At 41.2% G+C, this 19,773-nt stretch overlaps 1 protein-coding gene across 6 annotated transcripts in view; it reads left to right on the top strand.

Annotated features, from left to right (window-relative positions):
- ARL15 (ARF like GTPase 15) overlaps positions 1 to 19,773 on the top strand; it is a 410,850-nt gene that overhangs the window by 50,622 nt on the left and 340,455 nt on the right. Inside the window, exon 1 of one of the 6 annotated variants that reach the window (XM_081285383.1) lies at positions 8,981 to 9,063. The exons of the other annotated variants lie outside the window; for them this stretch is intronic. Coding sequence (XP_081141509.1) covers positions 9,022 to 9,063 — 42 coding nt within the window. The 5' untranslated portion in view covers positions 8,981 to 9,021. Of the gene's footprint in view, positions 1 to 8,980; positions 9,064 to 19,773 lie in introns of those variants that run through there. 6 annotated transcript variants of the gene reach the window in all.

The raw sequence follows: 19,773 nt of genomic DNA on the forward strand, positions 1-19,773 counted from the left end.
CTCAGTTGGTGTCTGCTGCGGATTGTTGGCTAACTGCTGGGAGAAATCCCCACACATCTTGGGATCACAGAAGTGATTTGTTTTCCGAGCATATACTAAGAGAAACTGGAGTTTTCTTCACTGTGTCCTAGGGCTGCAGATGGAGTTGTGCGCCTTGGGGAGTTGGTATATTCTGGAAATACTCTAGGGACAGTGAAAGGATTATATTTGAATTTAAGGTCAGTTTATGATCCAGGACTTCCTTTCAAAAGGAAGTAGGCTCTCTTGAAGTGTCATCTTTATGGATTAGTAATTTCTCTTTTCTGAACATTGCAATTTTCTCTTTAGTTAATTTTAAGCTGCCTCTGATCCTTTAAAAAAATGAGCCTAATTGAAATAATATATGAATAAAATGAAAGTGTGATGTCCCTCACTGGTACCTATCTGTGTTATGCAGGTGGGTTGATTTCCAAGTGGTTCACACACCAGCAGCCTGTGGTTCTAGGACAGTACAGTCATTTTAGGTGGTGTCTACATACATTCCCATACCTTCACTTAACCGTGTTTTGCAAATGCACAGTGTTATTGTTAGGGCAGCAAATATTGTAAGTCAGTACTGCTGTGTTTATATATGGCTCTGAAAAGAAACCAACAGCAGAGAGGAAACCAACAATTGTGGTCCGAAAACAAGTACCTTTCCCTGTTTTGCCAGTGGCACTTTCTTTGTGTGGGCTTGGAAAGGATACTGATGGTTCTTAGCTTCGGGGAAACCAGGATCCTCTTCTCTTTTTTTTTTTTTTTTTTTTAAATTTTCTCTTTTTTTTTTATTGGTTGTTCAAAACATTACATAGTTCTTGATATATCATATTTCACACTTTGATTCAAGTGTAAATCAGTGGATCCTCTTCTCTTAAGCAACTAGGTACATACTTTGGGTTATTTTTTACTGAAAATTCCCTGCATTTGTTTTTTTTTGGATTTTGTATATTTATTTACTTGTTTATTTTTTGGATTTTGAGACAAGGTCTTGCTAAGTTGCTTAGGGCCTTGCTGAGTTGCTGAGGCTGACTGAACTTTGGATCCTCTTGCCTCAGCCAGAGGCTGGGATTACAGGCATGCGCCGCTGTGCCTGGCTCTGCATCTTTTTTAGTTTTGAAAATAGTATATGATTATAATAAAAATGAATCAAACAACTTATCTGCTTATTTACGTTGAACTTGGATTTACCTTCCCCATGCTCACTGGCCCTAATGCTGACTACAGTCTATAAGCCTGGTTTACTTTCTAAATAGAAATGCCTATGAGAAAGGAATTTTGCCAGTTTATCTGTGTAGTTCAAAGTCAGAAGTCATGTGTTGGCCTGCCTAAGCCTAAGTTCTTCCTGGGTGAAGTGTTGACTCTAGATCAGTCTGCTGGGCCTGGGCTCTGGGTTTTGTGTGTGGATCTCAGGGGCTTGGAGTGCGATTGCCCTAGAGGAGGGTATGGGCAGGACAGGTGGTGTTTTACTTCTAATATATAGGTTTATGATTTTTCTCTTAAAATAAACTTTTTGGTATGAAACTGTAGTCAAATGTATGGACCATTTCCTCCCTAATATATATTGCCAGTGTCTTCCCAGAAAATATACGAGTTTATACATCTCTCAGCTTGGGTATGAGAGTGACTACCTTCTAAATCTTCATATCTCAACTCTAGATTCTACCATTTATTTATTTTTTCATTCATTCATTTATTTATTTAATATTTTTAGTTGTAGATAGACACAACAACTTAATTTTGCTCATTCATTTTTTTTATGTGGTGCTGAGGATTGAATCCAGTGCCTCACACAATCTTGACCACCTAAAGTAAGGTGGTATGTTATTGATTTTATGTATCTTTTATTTAGTTCATAATTATTGTTAATCTACATTTTTTATAGTGAATTGAATTTTTTTATAAAGTGATTTGTATGCTTTAAACTCATTACATTGTCCTTCATGACAGTGTACAATGAAGGTGTAACTTAGTGGTGAAGCACTTGAGTAGGACATGTATGCAAGGTTCTGGGTTCAAATCCCAGCTCCACAAAAGGAAAAAAAATCACTTTTGTGCCTGGTATGTTCCTTTTTAATTGTTATTTCCAGCTGATCAAACTAAATATAAAGCTGGACACAGTGGCATATGCTTGTAATCCTAGTGATTCAGAAGGCTGAAGCAGGAGGATTGATAGTTCAAGGCCAGCTTCAACAACTTAGCAAGACCCTCTCTCAGCTCAGTGGCATATTGCTCCTAGGACTCCCCCTGCAAAAAAAAGAAAGTAAGAAAAGTAAATACAAGAATAAGTGTCGCGTCTACCCGCCGGCAGGAAAGACGACAACAGCAGGATTCTTCTTTAACACACTTTATTGGAAGCTTCCATGAGGTATAGATGAGAGAGAAAAGGCCCCGGGCCCGAAAAAACCACCCCTTATATACTTCAGCTGCAGCCCTGCTCGTACACCATTGGACAAAGAGTGCATAGCAACACAGCAGCAGCCAATAGAATGATAGACCCAGCACTTGCACATAATGCAAGAGACACCCAGCTCCAGCTTGTGCAAAGCAACAAGCACTTCTTGAAAACAGTTTGTTCCAGGAGCTGGACAATTGATACATTGTATTCTAGGGAGTGGCTGAAAACAAAGAACTGGGTCTCAGCCCAAGAATTAGGCTCACGCCCACACAAGGCAGCACAGCAAAATGGCTCTCTACAGTTCCCCCCTTTTGTTTTCTAAAAACAATACAGGCAAGAGTAGAGGTGAATTGCCATTACTCATACTAAGCCTTCAACCAGGAACCTTATCAGACCCAAGCAGGTCAGGACGTTCCCGCATGACCGGTATTGGCTGAATATGAAAACAGACACCACAGATCTTACAAGGCCTTGTGAGCTGGCCTCCTTGACGTGCATAAACTTCAGGGCTGGATCCAAGCCCTGGGGGCCGGGGGGAATCCACTGCCAGCAGTGTTTTCCTTTTGTTTGTTGCACGTCAAAGGGAATCAAGTAGCCCCTGTCTTAGGTCGTTCACTGCCCTTACATTGCTTACCCGTCCTTGGGGAGGCCCCATTCCCCTGTCTTAGGTTGCAGTGCAAGCGTGAAAGTTGCCCGTCTCTGGGTACTACAAGATCAGCTCGTTGTTGCCAAGGCGTTTAATGGTATCTACTCAGCCAGTCATTATTAGGTCTCTGAGGCTGAACTGTGGCTATAAAAATACAACGACAAACAAGTTGGCAACACCCTAAAAGAAAGGCACGGGTCCTAAAGCGATAGAAAAGCACTAGTGTGGAAACCCATCTGCGTGCAATGGCAGTAAAGCCGGCAGAGTGCAAGGGCTTTCCAACACTAAGAGAATAGCAAGAAGAGACATGTCGTTCCCAGTGCAATGTCCGTAAACTTGGGGTGCAACGACCATGTCAAAGATTCACTGTTTAATTTGCGCAAGCCAAACTTGAGGTGAGTTGCCATTTTCTAAAGCTGCAAGAGCTTGTGTGAGCATAGCCTTATCATGAGCATTGCGGGCCTTAAGGCGACAGAGAAACCACAAGCAGAGAACCATACCGAAGCAACACATTGCACCAATCTCTGTAAAGTGCTATGCTTCACTTTCAGGCCCTTGGAGCGTAACAGACCATCTAGGGCCGAGAAAAGCGGACTTGAAGGTGCGGCACCCCTGACACAACAACAAGAAAAACACAGAAAACAAAAGACACAGACGACAAAAAGAACACAGAAAACAAAAGTGAAAGCACACATTGCAGCTGCAATAAAATATGAGGCCTACGGGGTCCCGCTCTCGGGGACGAGGGGTCCGCTCACGGACGAGGGGTCCACTCAGGGACGAGGGGTCCACTCACGGGACGAGGGGTCCACTCCGGGACGAGGGGTCCACTCACGGACGATCGGTGCACCACTCCTGTCGACTGAAAGTTCTGATTCTCCCGGGTTTCGGCACCACTTGTCGCGTCTACCCGCCGGCAGGAAAGACGACAACAGCAGGATTCTTCTTTAACACACTTTATTGGAAGCTTCCATGAGGTATAGATGAGAGAGAAAAGGCCCCGGGCCCGAAAAAACCACCCCTTATATACTTCAGCTGCAGCCCTGCTCGTACACCATTGGACAAAGAGTGCATAGCAACACAGCAGCAGCCAATAGAATGATAGACCCAGCACTTGCACATAATGCAAGAGACACCCAGCTCCAGCTTGTGCAAAGCAACAAGCACTTCTTGAAAACAGTTTGTTCCAGGAGCTGGACAATTGATACATTGTATTCTAGGGAGTGGCTGAAAACAAAGAACTGGGTCTCAGCCCAAGAATTAGGCTCACGCCCACACAAGGCAGCACAGCAAAATGGCTCTCTACAAATAAGGAAAGCAAAATTAAGATAGTCATTTAGAGTCGGAATATTGCCTAAAGTGATTATATATGTGTGTCCATTTCAGTAACTAATCTTTCCTGGGAATATAAATTCCCAGAATTGAAGGACTGGAGTAGTTAAAGCAAGGTCATGCCCATATTGTCTAAGATGGTTAGCCTCGCCATGTTCCATGGTTATCTTTTACCCTTCTCATAAAACCATCATGACAGCCTTTGTGATTTAGAGCCATGGTACTAAGAGGCTGTCCCTTACTCCTGTCAAGTTCTTTATGGTCTATTATTAAGATTAGTTATAAAAAGTATGCAGATGTCCAACTATTGCTAGAGTTGATTCTCAAATCATGTAGAGATGACAGAACTGGAAGAGTTGAAGTGCCAAAAGTTATAGCAGTCTTCCTGTGACACCCAGAGTGTTGAAAAGATAAGTTTCAAGTAACTAATGGTAAAAGTCTATAATAAATCAGATTCTCTATATTACAGAGGCTTATGTAGAAAAGTGTACCCAAGGTTAAAAAATGCCAATACATCACGAAATTGAGAATGACGTCGTTAACTGTGCTCTTCTGCTACTTGGCAAAGGGTCTTTGTTGTGTGATTTCGGGTAATAGAACACCTCAGTTCAAGACCCAGGGCATCAGTGTTCCATGAAAATAGTTTGACAGCCTCTGTTTTAACCCACAGGTGTTTTGTTTTTGTTTTTGTTTTAAATCTTTGAAAGACAATTTGTGTGTGACAGCCTAGGGCTTCTGGTTATATTCTGTCACCTTCCAGTCCTCACCTCCCAATACTTCCATTTCTCAAGGAATGTGTTAGTGAGCCCAAAAGATTACCAAAATGTGGGGAAGTTCTTTTAATTTAGACAAATAATAATCTCACTGATTTCTTAACCTTATATAAGTACTTATAATGTGTCCTATTTTTAAATGAGCAGACCTTTTATCTCAATTATATAATTAACTATAACTTTAAAATCAATCTATTTCTAGTTTTCTATAGTCACTGGAATAAGCTAGCTTTTCATTTAGTGACACTTTGTTTTTCTCAGGTTTTCAACCTTCCTTACCTCCACTTCCTGCTGCTAGGTGGGTGTGATTATAGGGGATTACATGCTGATTACTTGGGCATTATTCTTGGTCCCCCAATACAGACTTCTGATATTGGTTAGGGTTAATATTCAGTTAATTTCTGGCTTTTCCTTAATTTGAGTCTGCTTGTGGAAAAGCAACTTCCACAAACAAGATTTGTATAATTTAATAACAATACTTAGATGTCTGTTTGAAATCCTATAGATGTTTATTTCTTGCTTCACTCTAGACCATTTTTTTAAAAAATTCTTTTTAATTATACATGACAGTAGAATGTATTTTGGTATATATTTTGGCATTGTATGTGCATAGAGTATAACTTATTCCGTTTAGGCTCCCACTTTTGTGGTTCTCCGTGATGTGGAGTTACCCTGGTCGTGTATTCCAGTACAAGGCTAGGAAAGTTATGTCTGATGAATCTGATTGTCGTTTTGGTCACCTTAGAACGGTTGAAGTATGTGCTTTATTGTAAAAAGTGTAAAGCCTTATGCCATTGTTTGCTTCTCTTCTTGCCTAAATTGAGGAAGCTGAATTACTTGCTTAGCTTCTGTGCACATTAGTAATGTTGTTGTTATTTTAGTGTTTCCAAGCTATACTTAATACTGAGTGAAAAAAGTAATTTAATTTAGTATAGCATTTGATTGAAAACATATTTGAAGTTAGATTGCTGAATAGTCTACACCTAAATTAACTTGCCACTTTTAGGAAGTTGACCTTGGTTTTTAGAATGTATTTTACCTCAGAGAGTGAATGGTGTTTTAGGTGGACTAAAATGGGGCCCCCAGAAACCTTTGTTATGCCCCTTTGTAATTCTAGATCTTGCAGAGCTGGGCTGACCTGACAGGGACTTCTGTCTAGTTCACTCCACAGCTAACATGGTTTTCCCACGTCCGCCCCAGTACCTCTGGGCTCCACTCCATCTTCAAATGTCCCTCTGTCACCTTAACCAGCTTTTTAATCTGATCTTTCAGGTCCCTTCACTGCTACTCATATCCCTGCATTTTCCCCCCTCTTCTGTAATCTCTCTTATCAAGACCCCCCAGGATAGGGGCTGGAGTTGTGGCTTAGTGATAGAACACTTGCCTGGCCTGTGTGAGCCCTGGGTTCGATCCTCAGCACTGCATATAAGTAAATAAAAATAAATAAAAGATCCATTGACAACTAAAAAATAAAAGTAAGTAAATCAATCAAGCCTGCTAGGATCATTAAGAGTCCCTCCTTCTCTTAGCAGTGTTCCTGTCTCCTCCTAGCACTGACTGGACCTTAGTCTTCTCACCTGAAGCCTCCACTTCTCTTACTTTAAACTTTTCATTCTCGTGATGATTTTGAAAGTCTCCTCCCTGTTGCCCAGTTCTCTGAGCCCCACCCATACCTGCTGCTCTTAGTTCACTGTTCAGTTCAAATCCTTGTGATCAGTCCCAGAATATGTTCTTTCCGGGGCTGTTGAGATCCAGGTATTTTTCTCCTAGCCAGCTGCAAACTTTGTATGACAAGAGCCGCTGTCACCTATTGGCTGGCTTTCATACAGATGGGATTCACAAGCTCTCCTGTCTTTTTTCTTGTGCCCTAGGAATCCTGGGTGCCTCTTAGATAGCTGGAAATTTGATTCTTTTGCCTTCTAGCTGCAAAGATTTTTTTAAATTTTTTTTTTTTTAGTTGTGGATGGACACAATATCTTCGTTTATTTATTTTTTATGTAGTGCAGAGAATGGAACCCAGTGCCTCACATGTTCGAGGTAGGCGCTCTACCACTGAACTACAGCTCCAGCCCGCAGAGATCGTTTAAAAATTATTTCAGTCACATCCGTATTCGTCCTCCCTTAGACACAGGATCTTATGAACTCCTTCACTAGAAATGGAATCCTCTTTCCCTCTCCTCCAGCTGTTTCTCTCCTTGTCTCTCCCCTTCCTACTTCCTACAGGTCAGATTGTTCAACTGTGCTCTTTCTATTCCCTCTTGAACTTTTTTCTCTAATATCTTCCTGAGCCTTTTTTTTTTCCTTCATGGATTCCAGCCTCTTCTGTTCTAAAATAACCAAAACAACAACAACAACAACAACAACAACAAAAACATTCCCCTCTCCCTTTCTTACTCTTCCCTCTTTCTCTCCACTTCTCCTTTCAGTCAATGGCAACTGTCATGCCTCTCCCACCCCCAGTCAACAAATTTTATATGCAACCATTTATTTTCACTTTCCGTTTGAATTCCACAGTACAACTCTTTCAGTTGTTGTTCAAATTCTTGGACTGGCCTTTCTTCTTCTCCTCTGGCTTCTTTTTCATCCTTCATTCTTGAAGTACAACCAGTCTCCCACTGTTCCCATGCTCGACCTTTTTTTCCTCCTCTTTTTCTGATTTCTGGTGTGGATTCATCTACCTACTGCATGTGACTTGCTTTCTCTGAATAATATATGCCCAACCAGCAGCAGGAGGAACTTAGGATTCAGAGCTGACCTTTTGAAGTATTCCACAAGTACTTATAGAGCGCCTGCTGTGTGCAGGATCACATTGTTCTAGTGAGTCATACAAAATCCTTGCCTTCATGGAGCTGATATTCTAGGAGGGAAGACCCTAAATCAGAGAAAAACATAAGTGTAAGAATGTCAGATGGTAATACAAGCTGCAGTGACCCTTAAAGCAGTGAGGAAAAAAAAAAAGCACATGGGTTGAGAAATGCATTCACTAAGGAGAGACCTAAGGAAGATGTCTGAGTGAGCCACATAGACAAGGGAAGATGGGCCTGCAGGCAGAGGAAACAGCATTGCAAGTGTCCTGAGGCAGAGGAAGTTCCCTTGGTCAGGGAACAGCCAGGAGGCCAAGTATATTTTTTTTCTCCCTTCATTTTTCACATTCATTTATTTATTTATGACAGTGGAATGCATTACAATTCTTATTACACATATAGAGCACAATTTTCATATCTCTGATTATATACAAAGTATATTCACACCATTCCATGTCTTCATACCTGTACTTTGGATAATAATGATCATCACATTCCACCATCATTAATAATCCCATGCCCCCTCCCTTCCCCTCCAACCCTTCTACCCTATCTAGAGTTGTCTATTCCTCCCATACTCCCGCTCCCTATCCCACTATGAATCAGCCTCCTCTTATCAAAGAAAACATTTGGCATTTAGTTTTTTGGGGTTGGCTAACTTCACTTATCATCTTCTCTAACCGCATTCATTTACCTGCAAATGTCATGATTTTATTCTCTTTTATTGCTGAGTAATATTCCATTGTGTATATAGGCCACATTTTTTTTTCTATCCATTCATCTACAGAAGGGCATCTAGGTTGGTTCCACAGTTTAGCTACTGTGAATTGTGCTGCTATAAACATTGACCTGGCTGTGTCCCTGTAGTATGCTGTTTTTAAGTCCTTTGGGTACATTTCTTGAATCTACTTTGTGATAACATCTTTGCTCCACCCCACTTTCTTTCTTTCCCTCCTTTTTTTTTTTTCTATTAACCCAGAAGTTTGCTTCCAAAATATCCTCATTTGGAAGAATTTCTGATATGTGCTGGCAACTATAGTCATGGAGTAGGTCATGGTCAGAGGTCGGAGGCAGCTGACAAACCAAGATTTGAAGGTACTCAGGGCTGTGCCAAGTTTGCCCTGGGTTCTGGAGGGGTAGAAGGGTGGTTGGTCTGGCTTTTCTCTGGAGGGAAGGAGGCTGGAGGAACAGAGTGGGGATGTGTCAGAGAAGGCCCTAGGGAGCGGGTGCAGTGCAGCATGGATCCATCACAACAAGGGCTTTGTATGCAGTCTGCAGTCTGTATTAAAGTGTCCTTGGGAGGATTGGGAACTATTGAAGGCTTTTAGGCAAAGTGTTATTAAATGTATGGAACATGAAGTAGTGTTGCAGACACTATGTGGAAGGCAGGAGACTGAGCAATCATTCATCTGGTCAGTAAAAAGTTGTATGCTCATTTTTTTGTTGAAATTTTTTCTAGCGAGAGTTTTTAGGTGTGGGCAGTTTAGTTTTTTAAATCTAATACTTGTAAGTTGAAGGGAAAGAAATCATTTTATTAGGTTTTAGTTGCATTTTTCTATTATGATGATTGCATTTCTCTTTCCATTCTCTCTTGCACACACACACACAGATGCACTTTGTTAAAGTAATCAAAACAACATCTGTCACGTAATGTAATGGATATGATTTAATGAAACTGTCGAAGGGAAGGAATGTCATTCTCCAACACAGAAACACAAGGCTCCCTGATGCCAGCCATTTACAAGTTGTGAGGCTGATATTTAGTTAATATGCATTTCAGTTTTCTCATTTATAAAATGGAGAAAATAACACACATCCCTAGGGGTGCTTTAAGGATTAGAAGAAATCTACTGGTCACGTAAACTAGTTCCCCCAATGTCTGCCATATAGTAGGGTCTCTCCTGGTCCCCCATCTGTTTATCTGTATCTGTTCCACCTATCAAAACACAATGGGGATTTTGTAACAACACTAGAAAAGATGGACCAGGAGTTGGACTCTTTAGGAATGGATAAGAAATGAAAGTAACTATAGGGGCTGATTTAAAGGAAGAATTGGCCACTTTTTTTTGAAGTTTTCTAGAAAAATTATTTCAAAAGTTTTGAAATGAAATATTGGAGTCTCTTTCTTAAAGCAAGGTCATTGATCTTAGAGATCCAGAAATGACTGTGGGATTGATGTTTAGGACAGAAATGATATTCATGTTTGTTTTTCTTCTTAATTAGGAAATTTCAACTGCTTGGTAATTAGCGCCACACCATAAGTTTTCTTGGGTAGCTTTCATTTACTAGTTTTTGACGTTTCTACCATTTCTTAAATTTAAGGTTCTTATTTTGTTTCCCTTAGGGTGAAACTACTTCAAAATGATGAAGATTTAAATGAAACATTTCCTTTTATTCTATGTTGTTTTTCCACATTGCCTGCTAGGTTAAAATAATAATGGGTTCCTACTTGGATGTTTCCCTTGACCTGGTAAAGCCCTTTTTACAACATTTCATTTTTAGTCGTTAACATGTCCTAAGAAATAATTGTGCAGCAAGGACCTGGAGTGAAGGATTTTGCTAGAGCTTTATGACTACTGAGGCATACGGACTCCAGTCTCTTCTGTGGGCTGTGGTTTTTCCGCCTGACCCATCATCTTTCCAGGCTCCCTCAGTGCTGAGTCTGGGGAAGTGATAACTAGAGCGTGTTTAAGTTTTCATGACTTGATGCATTCTTGGCAGTGTGACGAGGGTTGTCTGTCCCCAAAAGCCTGGGCTTTTATGTTTCTTTATTAATTTGTTACCAATGGGTGTTGCTTAAACAGTGGAAATGGAGATCTGCTGATTCCCTGGTAGGGTGTTGTCTGTAGGATTTTCAAATGAATAAAACACCTGAGAAACGAGGTATGCATGTTTATTAGGAAATGTTGATTGAGTGGATTGGCAAAATCTGAAGTGCTGAAAAGGAGAGGCACCAGGGATTTATTCCAGATCAACTCTTAATCCTGTAAGAATTGTCCAGTTTCATTGTATGGTTTTTCAAAGTAAACTGCTAACATTTTTCAGTATGTATCAGGACCTGTGTTATATCTAAGGCTGAATTAGAAAGGGTTTCTGGGAACAACAGGCAAAAATAATATTAAGATAATGTAACAATTGCTAAAATAGAGGTGGGAGGGGAACTTTGGTGGTGGTGGGAGGGGAAAATAGGTACTGGGACCCTCAGGAAGGGCTGTCTGGACATGCTGCTGGTGGGGCTGAGGGTGAGAGCCTTGGGAGAGTCATTCCTTTCAGAGGAACAGCATAAGCAGAGGCACACAGAGCCTGGGGTGTGGGTGGAACTCCAGGCAACTTGTGTTCCTCTGAGGATGTGTATGGCAGGAAGTGGCCACAGGTCCCTGGAAAGTAGGTATCATGCTGAGGAGGCCAGTTCCCTGGCTAAAGAGCACCTGCTCCGGAATCAGGCTTCCTGGATTCAGTTCTCATCTCATCCCCCTCCCCCCACCAAGTTATTAGGTAACTTCTACCTGATAGAATTATTGTCAGTCTTAATACATGTTGTGCTATGAATTGTCCCTACAAAGCTCTACATACAAATGTTATTACTTAGGAAGCATTGGGGATCTGCTGATGGGTCTGAGCAAGAGAGTGAAACCAGGCAATCACTTGGCACTTTAGTGGGAATAATCTGGCTGCAATGTGGGGAAGGATTTAAGGGGGAGGCAGCAATTTAGGTATGAGATGGGGAGGAGCAGATGTACTAGGACTGGCCAGTGAAATAGGAGACTGGAGAGAGTAATGGCTGGTGAGAAATGGAGAAAGGAGAGAGTCAAGAAATACTTAAGAGGGAGGAATGTTGAGCAATGTCCAGTTCCTACTTGGTGACTGGGGTCGTGGTGAGGTGCTATGAACTAAAATATAGGCTCTATGTGGGTTAGTTTTTAACATGTTAGTTTGAAGTGTCTGGGGTGTCTGAGTGGGTCTGTTCAGTAGACAGTTACTGTAAGTTGGAAGCTTGAGGTAGAGGTCAGGGCTACAGTGAAAGACTTGGTACATCAGCTTCAGGGGCATGGTTTACTTATGTTTTGTCTATGATTTCAGGTCTTCCTTTTCTTGGTTGTTCAGCCTGAGAAATGTTAGTCCATGGCCTAGTAGGTAGACATTGGGTAAAGATGCTGGACACATCAGAGTTAAATACATCGCTAATGGTGTTTGTTGTAGTCACAGGCTCCCACATCTTTCAGATTGTGAAGAGAAACTTTTGCTGAATTAAAGTAAGAGGTGACTATCAGTTTAGTGTTATCTCACAGCCTGCCTTTGTTTCTAAATATATTGTTTGTTTTGTGTTTCTTTCCTTCTTTGTGTTTGGGAGTTTCAAAAAAGGGCTTTGCAGAGGAAATGGGTCAGTGACGTTTGGTTGTTTGTTTTGAAGTTGTTGAGTTTAGCAGACTTGGAGTTCATGGAGTGTGAATTGCAGGATGTAGTTCTGGGGTCCTCCCTACCAGCAGACCCCATTTCAAGGTTATTCTGGGAAGCCTTATCCAAAGTGGACTGTAAAATACGGGGCTGAACTTTGTCAAACAGGAAACAGATATAAATAACTATTCAATCTTAATTCAGTCCTAGCTACTTTCTCACACACATTTTATAATATAGTTTAAAAGGCGATTTCCTTTAAAAAAAAAAAAAAGAACACTTTAATTCCTTGATTTACAGGTCACTTTTAATAAGAAACTGTTCTCACCTTAATGTCTATCCTGTGGCTCCCTCCCTTTAGCAGGAGCATCCAAGATATGAAAAATGTTTTTAAAAAATGAAGACAAAATTTTTTTCATCGCTCTTGTAGTTTTTTTTTTTTTACATGTGCATCTATATATTCTTTGAGTACCAATAAAGTGCTATAAGTCTAACAGATTTGGCATTCGTAAACTTATTATACCCCCCAACCTTCTTAGAAATTTATTTCTTAACCATCTCCGCCATGACTTTTGAATACAAGAATACTGTATATGTATTTGTATGTATGTATGTATATGTAGTGTTGTATGTATGTACCGTGGTGGTGTGCTGAGAACTGAGATATGGAATGGAGGAAGAACATGTTTTGGGGAAGCTGGTTTTGGATATGCTGGGTTTGAGGTGTCCATGGGATGTCCATGGGATGTCCATGGGATGTCCATGTGGGCTTCTGCGATACATGCTTTGTGTGAGTTAAAGCTTGCAGGAAACATCAGGGTATTGAGAGATTTGAGAGTGTTACCTGAAAGGTGGTGGTTCAGTGTTGGAGGTGGACCAGAAGTACACAAGCTTGCTGGAGGGATGGTGTCCACGAGGGGAAGAGCTTCTGATTAGTGAAAAGAAAAGGACCCAGAATAAAGGGAGTATTTGTTGTGATATTTGTCTTGAAGGAAAAAACGAGGAAGATTGACTGAAGGCTGTTTTGTTCTTAAACAGTGAGTGAAGAGCTTTATAGATTTTTGTAAACCTGTTAAATTTGAGTGTAAAAATAAGAAGACCTGGCTCAGGAAATGATCTCCCAAAGAATCCCCCAACTTTCTAGGGCACACATAATGTTTCTGGGACATTGTCATGACATAAGGAAATCAGGCTTAGAAATCTACCAAATTTCACTTCCCCTGGGTGGATGTAAGAGCGAAGAATGACACAAGGGTGTGGTGTTGATGATTACTTTGACCTATTTTAAATACCACATAAATTGAATCAATATTATTTGAAGACCTGCATTATAGAAATGTGACGAAATCTACACCCTCGTTTCACAGCTGCAGTACTCAAGAGCCCAGATGATTTTTGGAACTTGCCAGAGGAGGTTAGCAGTAGCAGAGCCAAGTGTCTGTTATCACCAAGTGTCTGTTATCTTTTTCTGTTAATGCATTTTATTATCTCTTTGAAAAGATTTTAAAATTTAGAATTTGTTAATTCAAGAAGTCTATCAAGAAGTTTAAATGTTCTTGTTTTTTATGCTTTGGTTTCTGCTCAATTTGATAAGGTAAGTGGGGCGTGACTATTTCTTTGGCACATGCTATTTGAGTCTTCTTTTAAATAATTCCTGCTAAGATCTACTGGCTGCTAGTTATATATCCCGATTTTCTAATTTCTTTTGAAGATCATATAGCACTCTTGAAGATTCCTTCTAGAGGTTATTTGAGAGAGACTAAATAAAGGGATGGGATGCAATCTTTAAGTCTAGAAAGATAGCAAGAGGGAAGACTGAAGCTAATGAAAGGTGGCCCAAAACATCATTATACCCAGACGGAGGAGTATTCCTCTACTCTTAAGTTGAATCTGGTTCCATAAAGAAAATTAACTTTGGATCATTATATAACTTTTTTAAAATTCATGATATAAATATTGTACATTGAAAATTAATATGAAGATTAACAATATTAAAGTTACATTTTTAATTTCAACAATTTAAACTTTAACAACATTGAAAACACCAGCAGTGCTATAATTTGTAATTAATGCAGAGGATTAACCTTCTGATGTTTTTATGGCTGCCTTTTTGTTTAAGTGATGTGTGGAATTAGGGAAATCATTAATGGGGAATGATGGGGGGACAGAGCTGGGTGGGGCAGATAGTGTTGTCCCTGAACTTGGCTGCTAGAGCCTGGTAGGATGGGCCCTTCCTACAAATTGCATTTCTGATTTAAAACCCTAATACTATATACTTATTACAGGAAGTTATGGTATTGCTGCCATGCTAGATTATATCTTAGTTTGGCCTCTGCTGTGTTTGATGATGTGGGCTAAACTATTTTTCTTTTTAAACTTTTGTGTGTAGACAGGAGAGAATTCCTTGCCATGTTTCAGGGAGTGGTATTAAAGCATTATTTTAGTTCTGTTCCATACTTCCTTCCAGATAAAGACCCTTTCTTTCTGCATGATTATGATAACTGTTTGGGTGTGCCGTTCTTTAATGATATTTGACGTGGAAAAACTTCATAGATTTCATGAACTATTTACACCACAGGCCATGAGGTACTTGTCATTTCCAGGCAGACTCAACTTGTTCCCTAATAGGGACAGTATGGGGAGGTGGATAAGTGTTTCTTTCTCTGATAAACTCTTTTGTACATTGTATGGTTGAAATTGAAACAGTCTTCCCTTATATGGACAGGATTTCAGGGAATTCATATTGGAATGATAAAATTGCATTCTTGAAGGAGACTTTCATATAATTTATTTTACCTCCATCATTTTATGGAAACCGAGGCTCAGAGAAGAGGACTCATTAAGAGCAAGGAATTTGGGCCTTGCCTGCATTGCCTGCATTCCAGCCTGTCCCAGGCAGCCTGTACCTGCACCCTTTAGAGATTAGGCCGGATCTCTCACTCTCTGCCCTTGGAACAGAGGACAGCTGTCACTCCTGAAATTTTATGTGAAATCTGTTGATCGAAAGTGTTGACAATTTTAAGAAATTGCAGGCCAACAAAAATACATGAGAGGGCTGGGGTTGTGGCTCAGTGTTAGAGCGCTTGTCTAGCATGTTTGAGGCCCTGGGTTCGATCCTCAGCACCACATTTAAAACAAAAATAAGTAAAATAGATAAATATAAATAAATAAAATAAATAAATAAAATAAAAGTAAATATAAAATAAATAAAAATAAAGGTATTGTGTTCATCTACAACTAAAAAAAAATTTTAAATACATGAGAGGATCCTGGGGGCTGTGCATTTTTGATGTCAACAGATTTCACAAAAGATTCAAAATTTCTCACTTCTTTTGTAAAACAGGAGATTTCAGGGGACCCACAGGTAATCAGTGTCCCATTTTCTGTGTCCTGGCTGAGCTCTGTAAGTGTCTGCATTTTTGTATTATAAAAAAACTGAAAACTTTGCTGTGAGTTACCACACATGTATTTTTACATTTGTGTTACAACTTATCACAGGCCTTTTCCCAACACCCATTTCTATGAATTTCAATTGGTGCCTAGACTAGCAAGGCTTTATGTACAACATAGTCTCCGTTTATGAGGAGAATCAAAAGGGTGGATAATTTCAGCTTGTCAGCTTGAATACATTATATTTATACAAATAACAGGCTTTTGAGTTTTCCTAGATTACATATATTTATAGTAGGCTATAATCGAGGTTTAGCAGCATGTTTTCAGGAATTCTTTGGCATATATTCTCTCAAAAGATACTAGGAGGACCATTTCCTGATGCTAATAATAGTTTTACAGAAATGATTTGTCATATTACCTAATGGCCTGCCATTCTCTTTCAGTCTTCTGAAACTGTCTATTCCTGAGCAGGTAATAATATTATACCTTCAGGTAGGGCCTGCCTTCCTAGTGGGAAGATGGCTGTCAGAGTGCTATAGTTGCATTCTGGCCTCTCAGCAACCTCTTCCAAGAAAATATTTGTTCCCAGTCATTACTGTTAATAATAATGTTTGATGATTAAATCATTGATTTTTCATTGCAGCCATGTTTACAAGAGGATGTTTTTCATATTTTGAGGGCGATCACATTTGTAAGGTTGTGGATTTGGATCCAGAGCTTGATTTCTATAATCATTGTCTTGGAAAGTTGTGAGCATAGTGATTGTCTTTCCTTTGAGGGCTGTAATCTTAATTTCATTTGGAATGTGCAGAGGGACCCTAGGAGTTAGAGCTCCTAGGGGTAAGAGTAGTTCTGCTCTCAGAGGCTCAGGTGACAGCTCCAGAGCCTGCCTGCTGCTTGTTTCCCACTCTGCTTTCCGCTGTTCTGGCTCCAGCATCAGGCGGGGACCCCCAGTGGTGGCAGGATGGCTGCCAGAGCTCTGTGTTTGCATTCCAGTCTCTCAGCATCTCCTTCCAAGAAAACATTTGTTCCCAGCAGTTCCAACAAAAGCCCTCTTCTGGAGTGTCAGAAGAGGCTTTGGTTGTCCGGATTTGGGTTGTGTGTCCATCTGTGAACCACAAGGATTAGAGATGCTATGATGGGTCAGGCCTGTGTTGCTGCCCATCTCTGGAGCCAGAGGTGGGCTCATCCCCACCCAAACCATGTGGAGGAGGAGGGGTTTGTCCTGATCAGTCAAGGTGCTGCTGCCAGGTGAAGGTATCTTTTGAGAGAATATGTGCCCAAGGGGCTGCTGAGAGGCCAGAATGCAATTGTCCTTAAGGGCTTTTAAATAGTCCTTAAGAAGTATACCATCTACCTAATCATGAAGGAAGAAACCTGTGCCCTTTCCCAGTGCAGGAGTATAAAGAATGTTCCTGTATGTTTTTCAAATACTTGTTATGTTGTTATCATTATTACTATCTTACCATGTTGCCTAATCCATCTAGATTTAACATGTGACTTAGAATTTGATTATATGGCCTTTCCCAAATGAGACCATGGGCTCCTTCAGATCAAGTCTTATATGTCCTCATTTATGCTAATACATAGACGGGCTTCAAGAAATACCTGGGATTTAAAAGTAGAAGCAATCTCAGTTATTTTCACAATATTTTTAGCCTACCAACCTCATTTTATAGATGAGGAAGAGGCTGATCTTTCAAAACCTGTGTGACTTGCACAAGGGCTAGGACTCATAATGCAGGGTTTGGAACTCTAACCAGCTCTCCCAATCTTTGTAGCAATAGGACCAAAGCCTTCTTCATGGATTGATTGATTACAGAAACCAAATAGTGAATTTTTTTTTTTTTCTGAAGTAAAAGAAGCCTTTGGTAACGACTCAGTAACGATAAAACCCTTTTAATTGCTTTCTAAGATGGTATTTCTGTGAGTATATTTTATTATGGAATAGTGGCCATCAGGTGGTTATCAGGGGGGTATGGAGGATGAGACACACAAGAGGAGATGAGTGTCCTGCCTTCATCCAGCTTGGCCTGACACAGCTCCTGCCAGTGGAGAGGAGAGGAGAGGGGAGCTGGGCCGGCACAGGGACATAAGATAGGAATGAGCGGCTCTGGGCGTATGGAGAGGCTAAAAACTGCTTGCTCTTGACTTTCTGCCTGGCTGGGTGGTTTTGACTTTGTCCTGACATGGTAGCAGAGTCACTAGGAGAAGGACAGGTACATTCCTCCTGCCTTGGCCGCCCCCCACACCTGTCCTGAGAGCCCAGGTGAGTGTGAAGTAGGGGCATGGTTCCTGTGGCACATTGCTGCACACATCTTCCGTGACTGCAGCCTAACTGGAGAGCTCAACGTACCACACTGCTCGGTTTGACTGCGCCACTCTGGAAAAGAGCGTGAGCCCTAGCCCGCAGGACAGATGGAGGGAAGTCACCCAGCCATCATGAAAAGTCCTCCTCACGTGGCCCCAAGCCTGAATGGGTACTTCCTATGGCTCACAGTGCCCAGGTGTTCATACTAGAGGGGGGCAGAGAAGAAAGGGCAGTCAGTAGCAGTGACATTATGCAGGGCTCCCCCAGGCATGGCAAAGGGCTGGGTGACTGCTGTTGAACCTCTCCAGCATTCACCCTGCCCCATCCACTCAGCAAGGAAATTAGGAAATAGAGTCTACTGGCAGCAATTTCATAACACTCTCAGCAGATTGGACCAAAGATTGAGACCAGATCTCTCGGATAGTTCCACCAACATTCTACAGCAGTTCTGTTTAAGATTTCCAAACACCATGTCATAAACATGCAAGCCCAGTCCTGCCCAGGGACTGGTGTGCATGAGGACCAAGATCCGGGTTGGATCTAGGCATCATGACTGGACACTGGAAAGCCCTAGGCAGTCCTGTGTGGGCAAAACCCAGAGGTTAGTTCTGAAGGAAGCCTTGCAGTGCCAGGATCCATCTCAGATTTGGGTTAAGTTCAGGTGCTTTCAAGAGAACATGGTGGCTTGAATTCTGCTATTTTTCTGAGCTAAGAAATGATATAAGTGGAATTACTTGAAATATGGCTTCTATCCTTCTTTTGGCACTGGGGATTGAACCCAAGAGTACTTAACCCTGCCCTTTGTTTTATATTTTATTTTGAGACAGGATCTCATTGAGTTGCTTAGGGCCTTGCTAAGCTGCTGAGGCTGGCTTTGAACTTGGCGATTCTCCCTCCTCAACCTCCCAAGCCATTGTGATTACAGGTGTGTGCCACTGCACCCAGTGCCATTTTCTTCTTTTAAATAGTCTTTAAGAAGTATACCATCTACCTAATCATGCCCATCTGTAGCTCCTTCCTGTATCTCATACCATTTTCATCTGCTGCCCCGTGGTGCCGTGCACACCCACCTCTTAATTATTCCCCACACCAGCTCTTCCAGGTCACACTGAGCTCCTGCCTCAGCTCATAACCAGTCGGCTCGTTTTCTCTGGAGCACTAGGAGCAGATCACTGACCGAATGAGAGATGAGAAGGCTGAGTAGAGGATCATCTCTGAGGAGTGTATTTTTGACTCTGGGTCTTTGGGGTGTTAGGAAATGGTGCAACATCCAGCTAGTAACAAAAAGTAGTTAAAAAATCAAATAATTTAGATTCAGCTTTTAGAATGATTTTTTAAGTAAAAAGTTTATAGAACGGACTATGAGAAGCACTAGTGCAGGGCAGGTGTGCTGCAGGAGAAGCGGAGGGGCTCACCTGTTGCTCAGAAGGCGTCCCTGGGCCATGCTGCTCTCGGAGGAGGAGACTTGATTGGAGTTCCGACCTGGTTTGTCCCTGCACAGTGTCTGGGTCTGGTCACTCAGCTCAATTTCCTTTTTTTTAAAAAAAACACCATTCTTGTGGTTGAACGTGGTGTGGAGTTACACTGCTTGTGTGTTTATAGATGAATATAGGGATGTGATGTCTGATTCATTCTACTGTCTTTCCCATTCCCGCCTCCCTTCCCCCATTCCACCCTGTCCCAATCTGGTGAACCTGCACTCCTAA

Source organism: Spermophilus citellus, assembly GCF_964194105.1.
Source record: "Spermophilus citellus genome assembly, chromosome: 1".
NCBI classification, from domain to species: domain Eukaryota; kingdom Metazoa; phylum Chordata; class Mammalia; order Rodentia; family Sciuridae; genus Spermophilus; species Spermophilus citellus.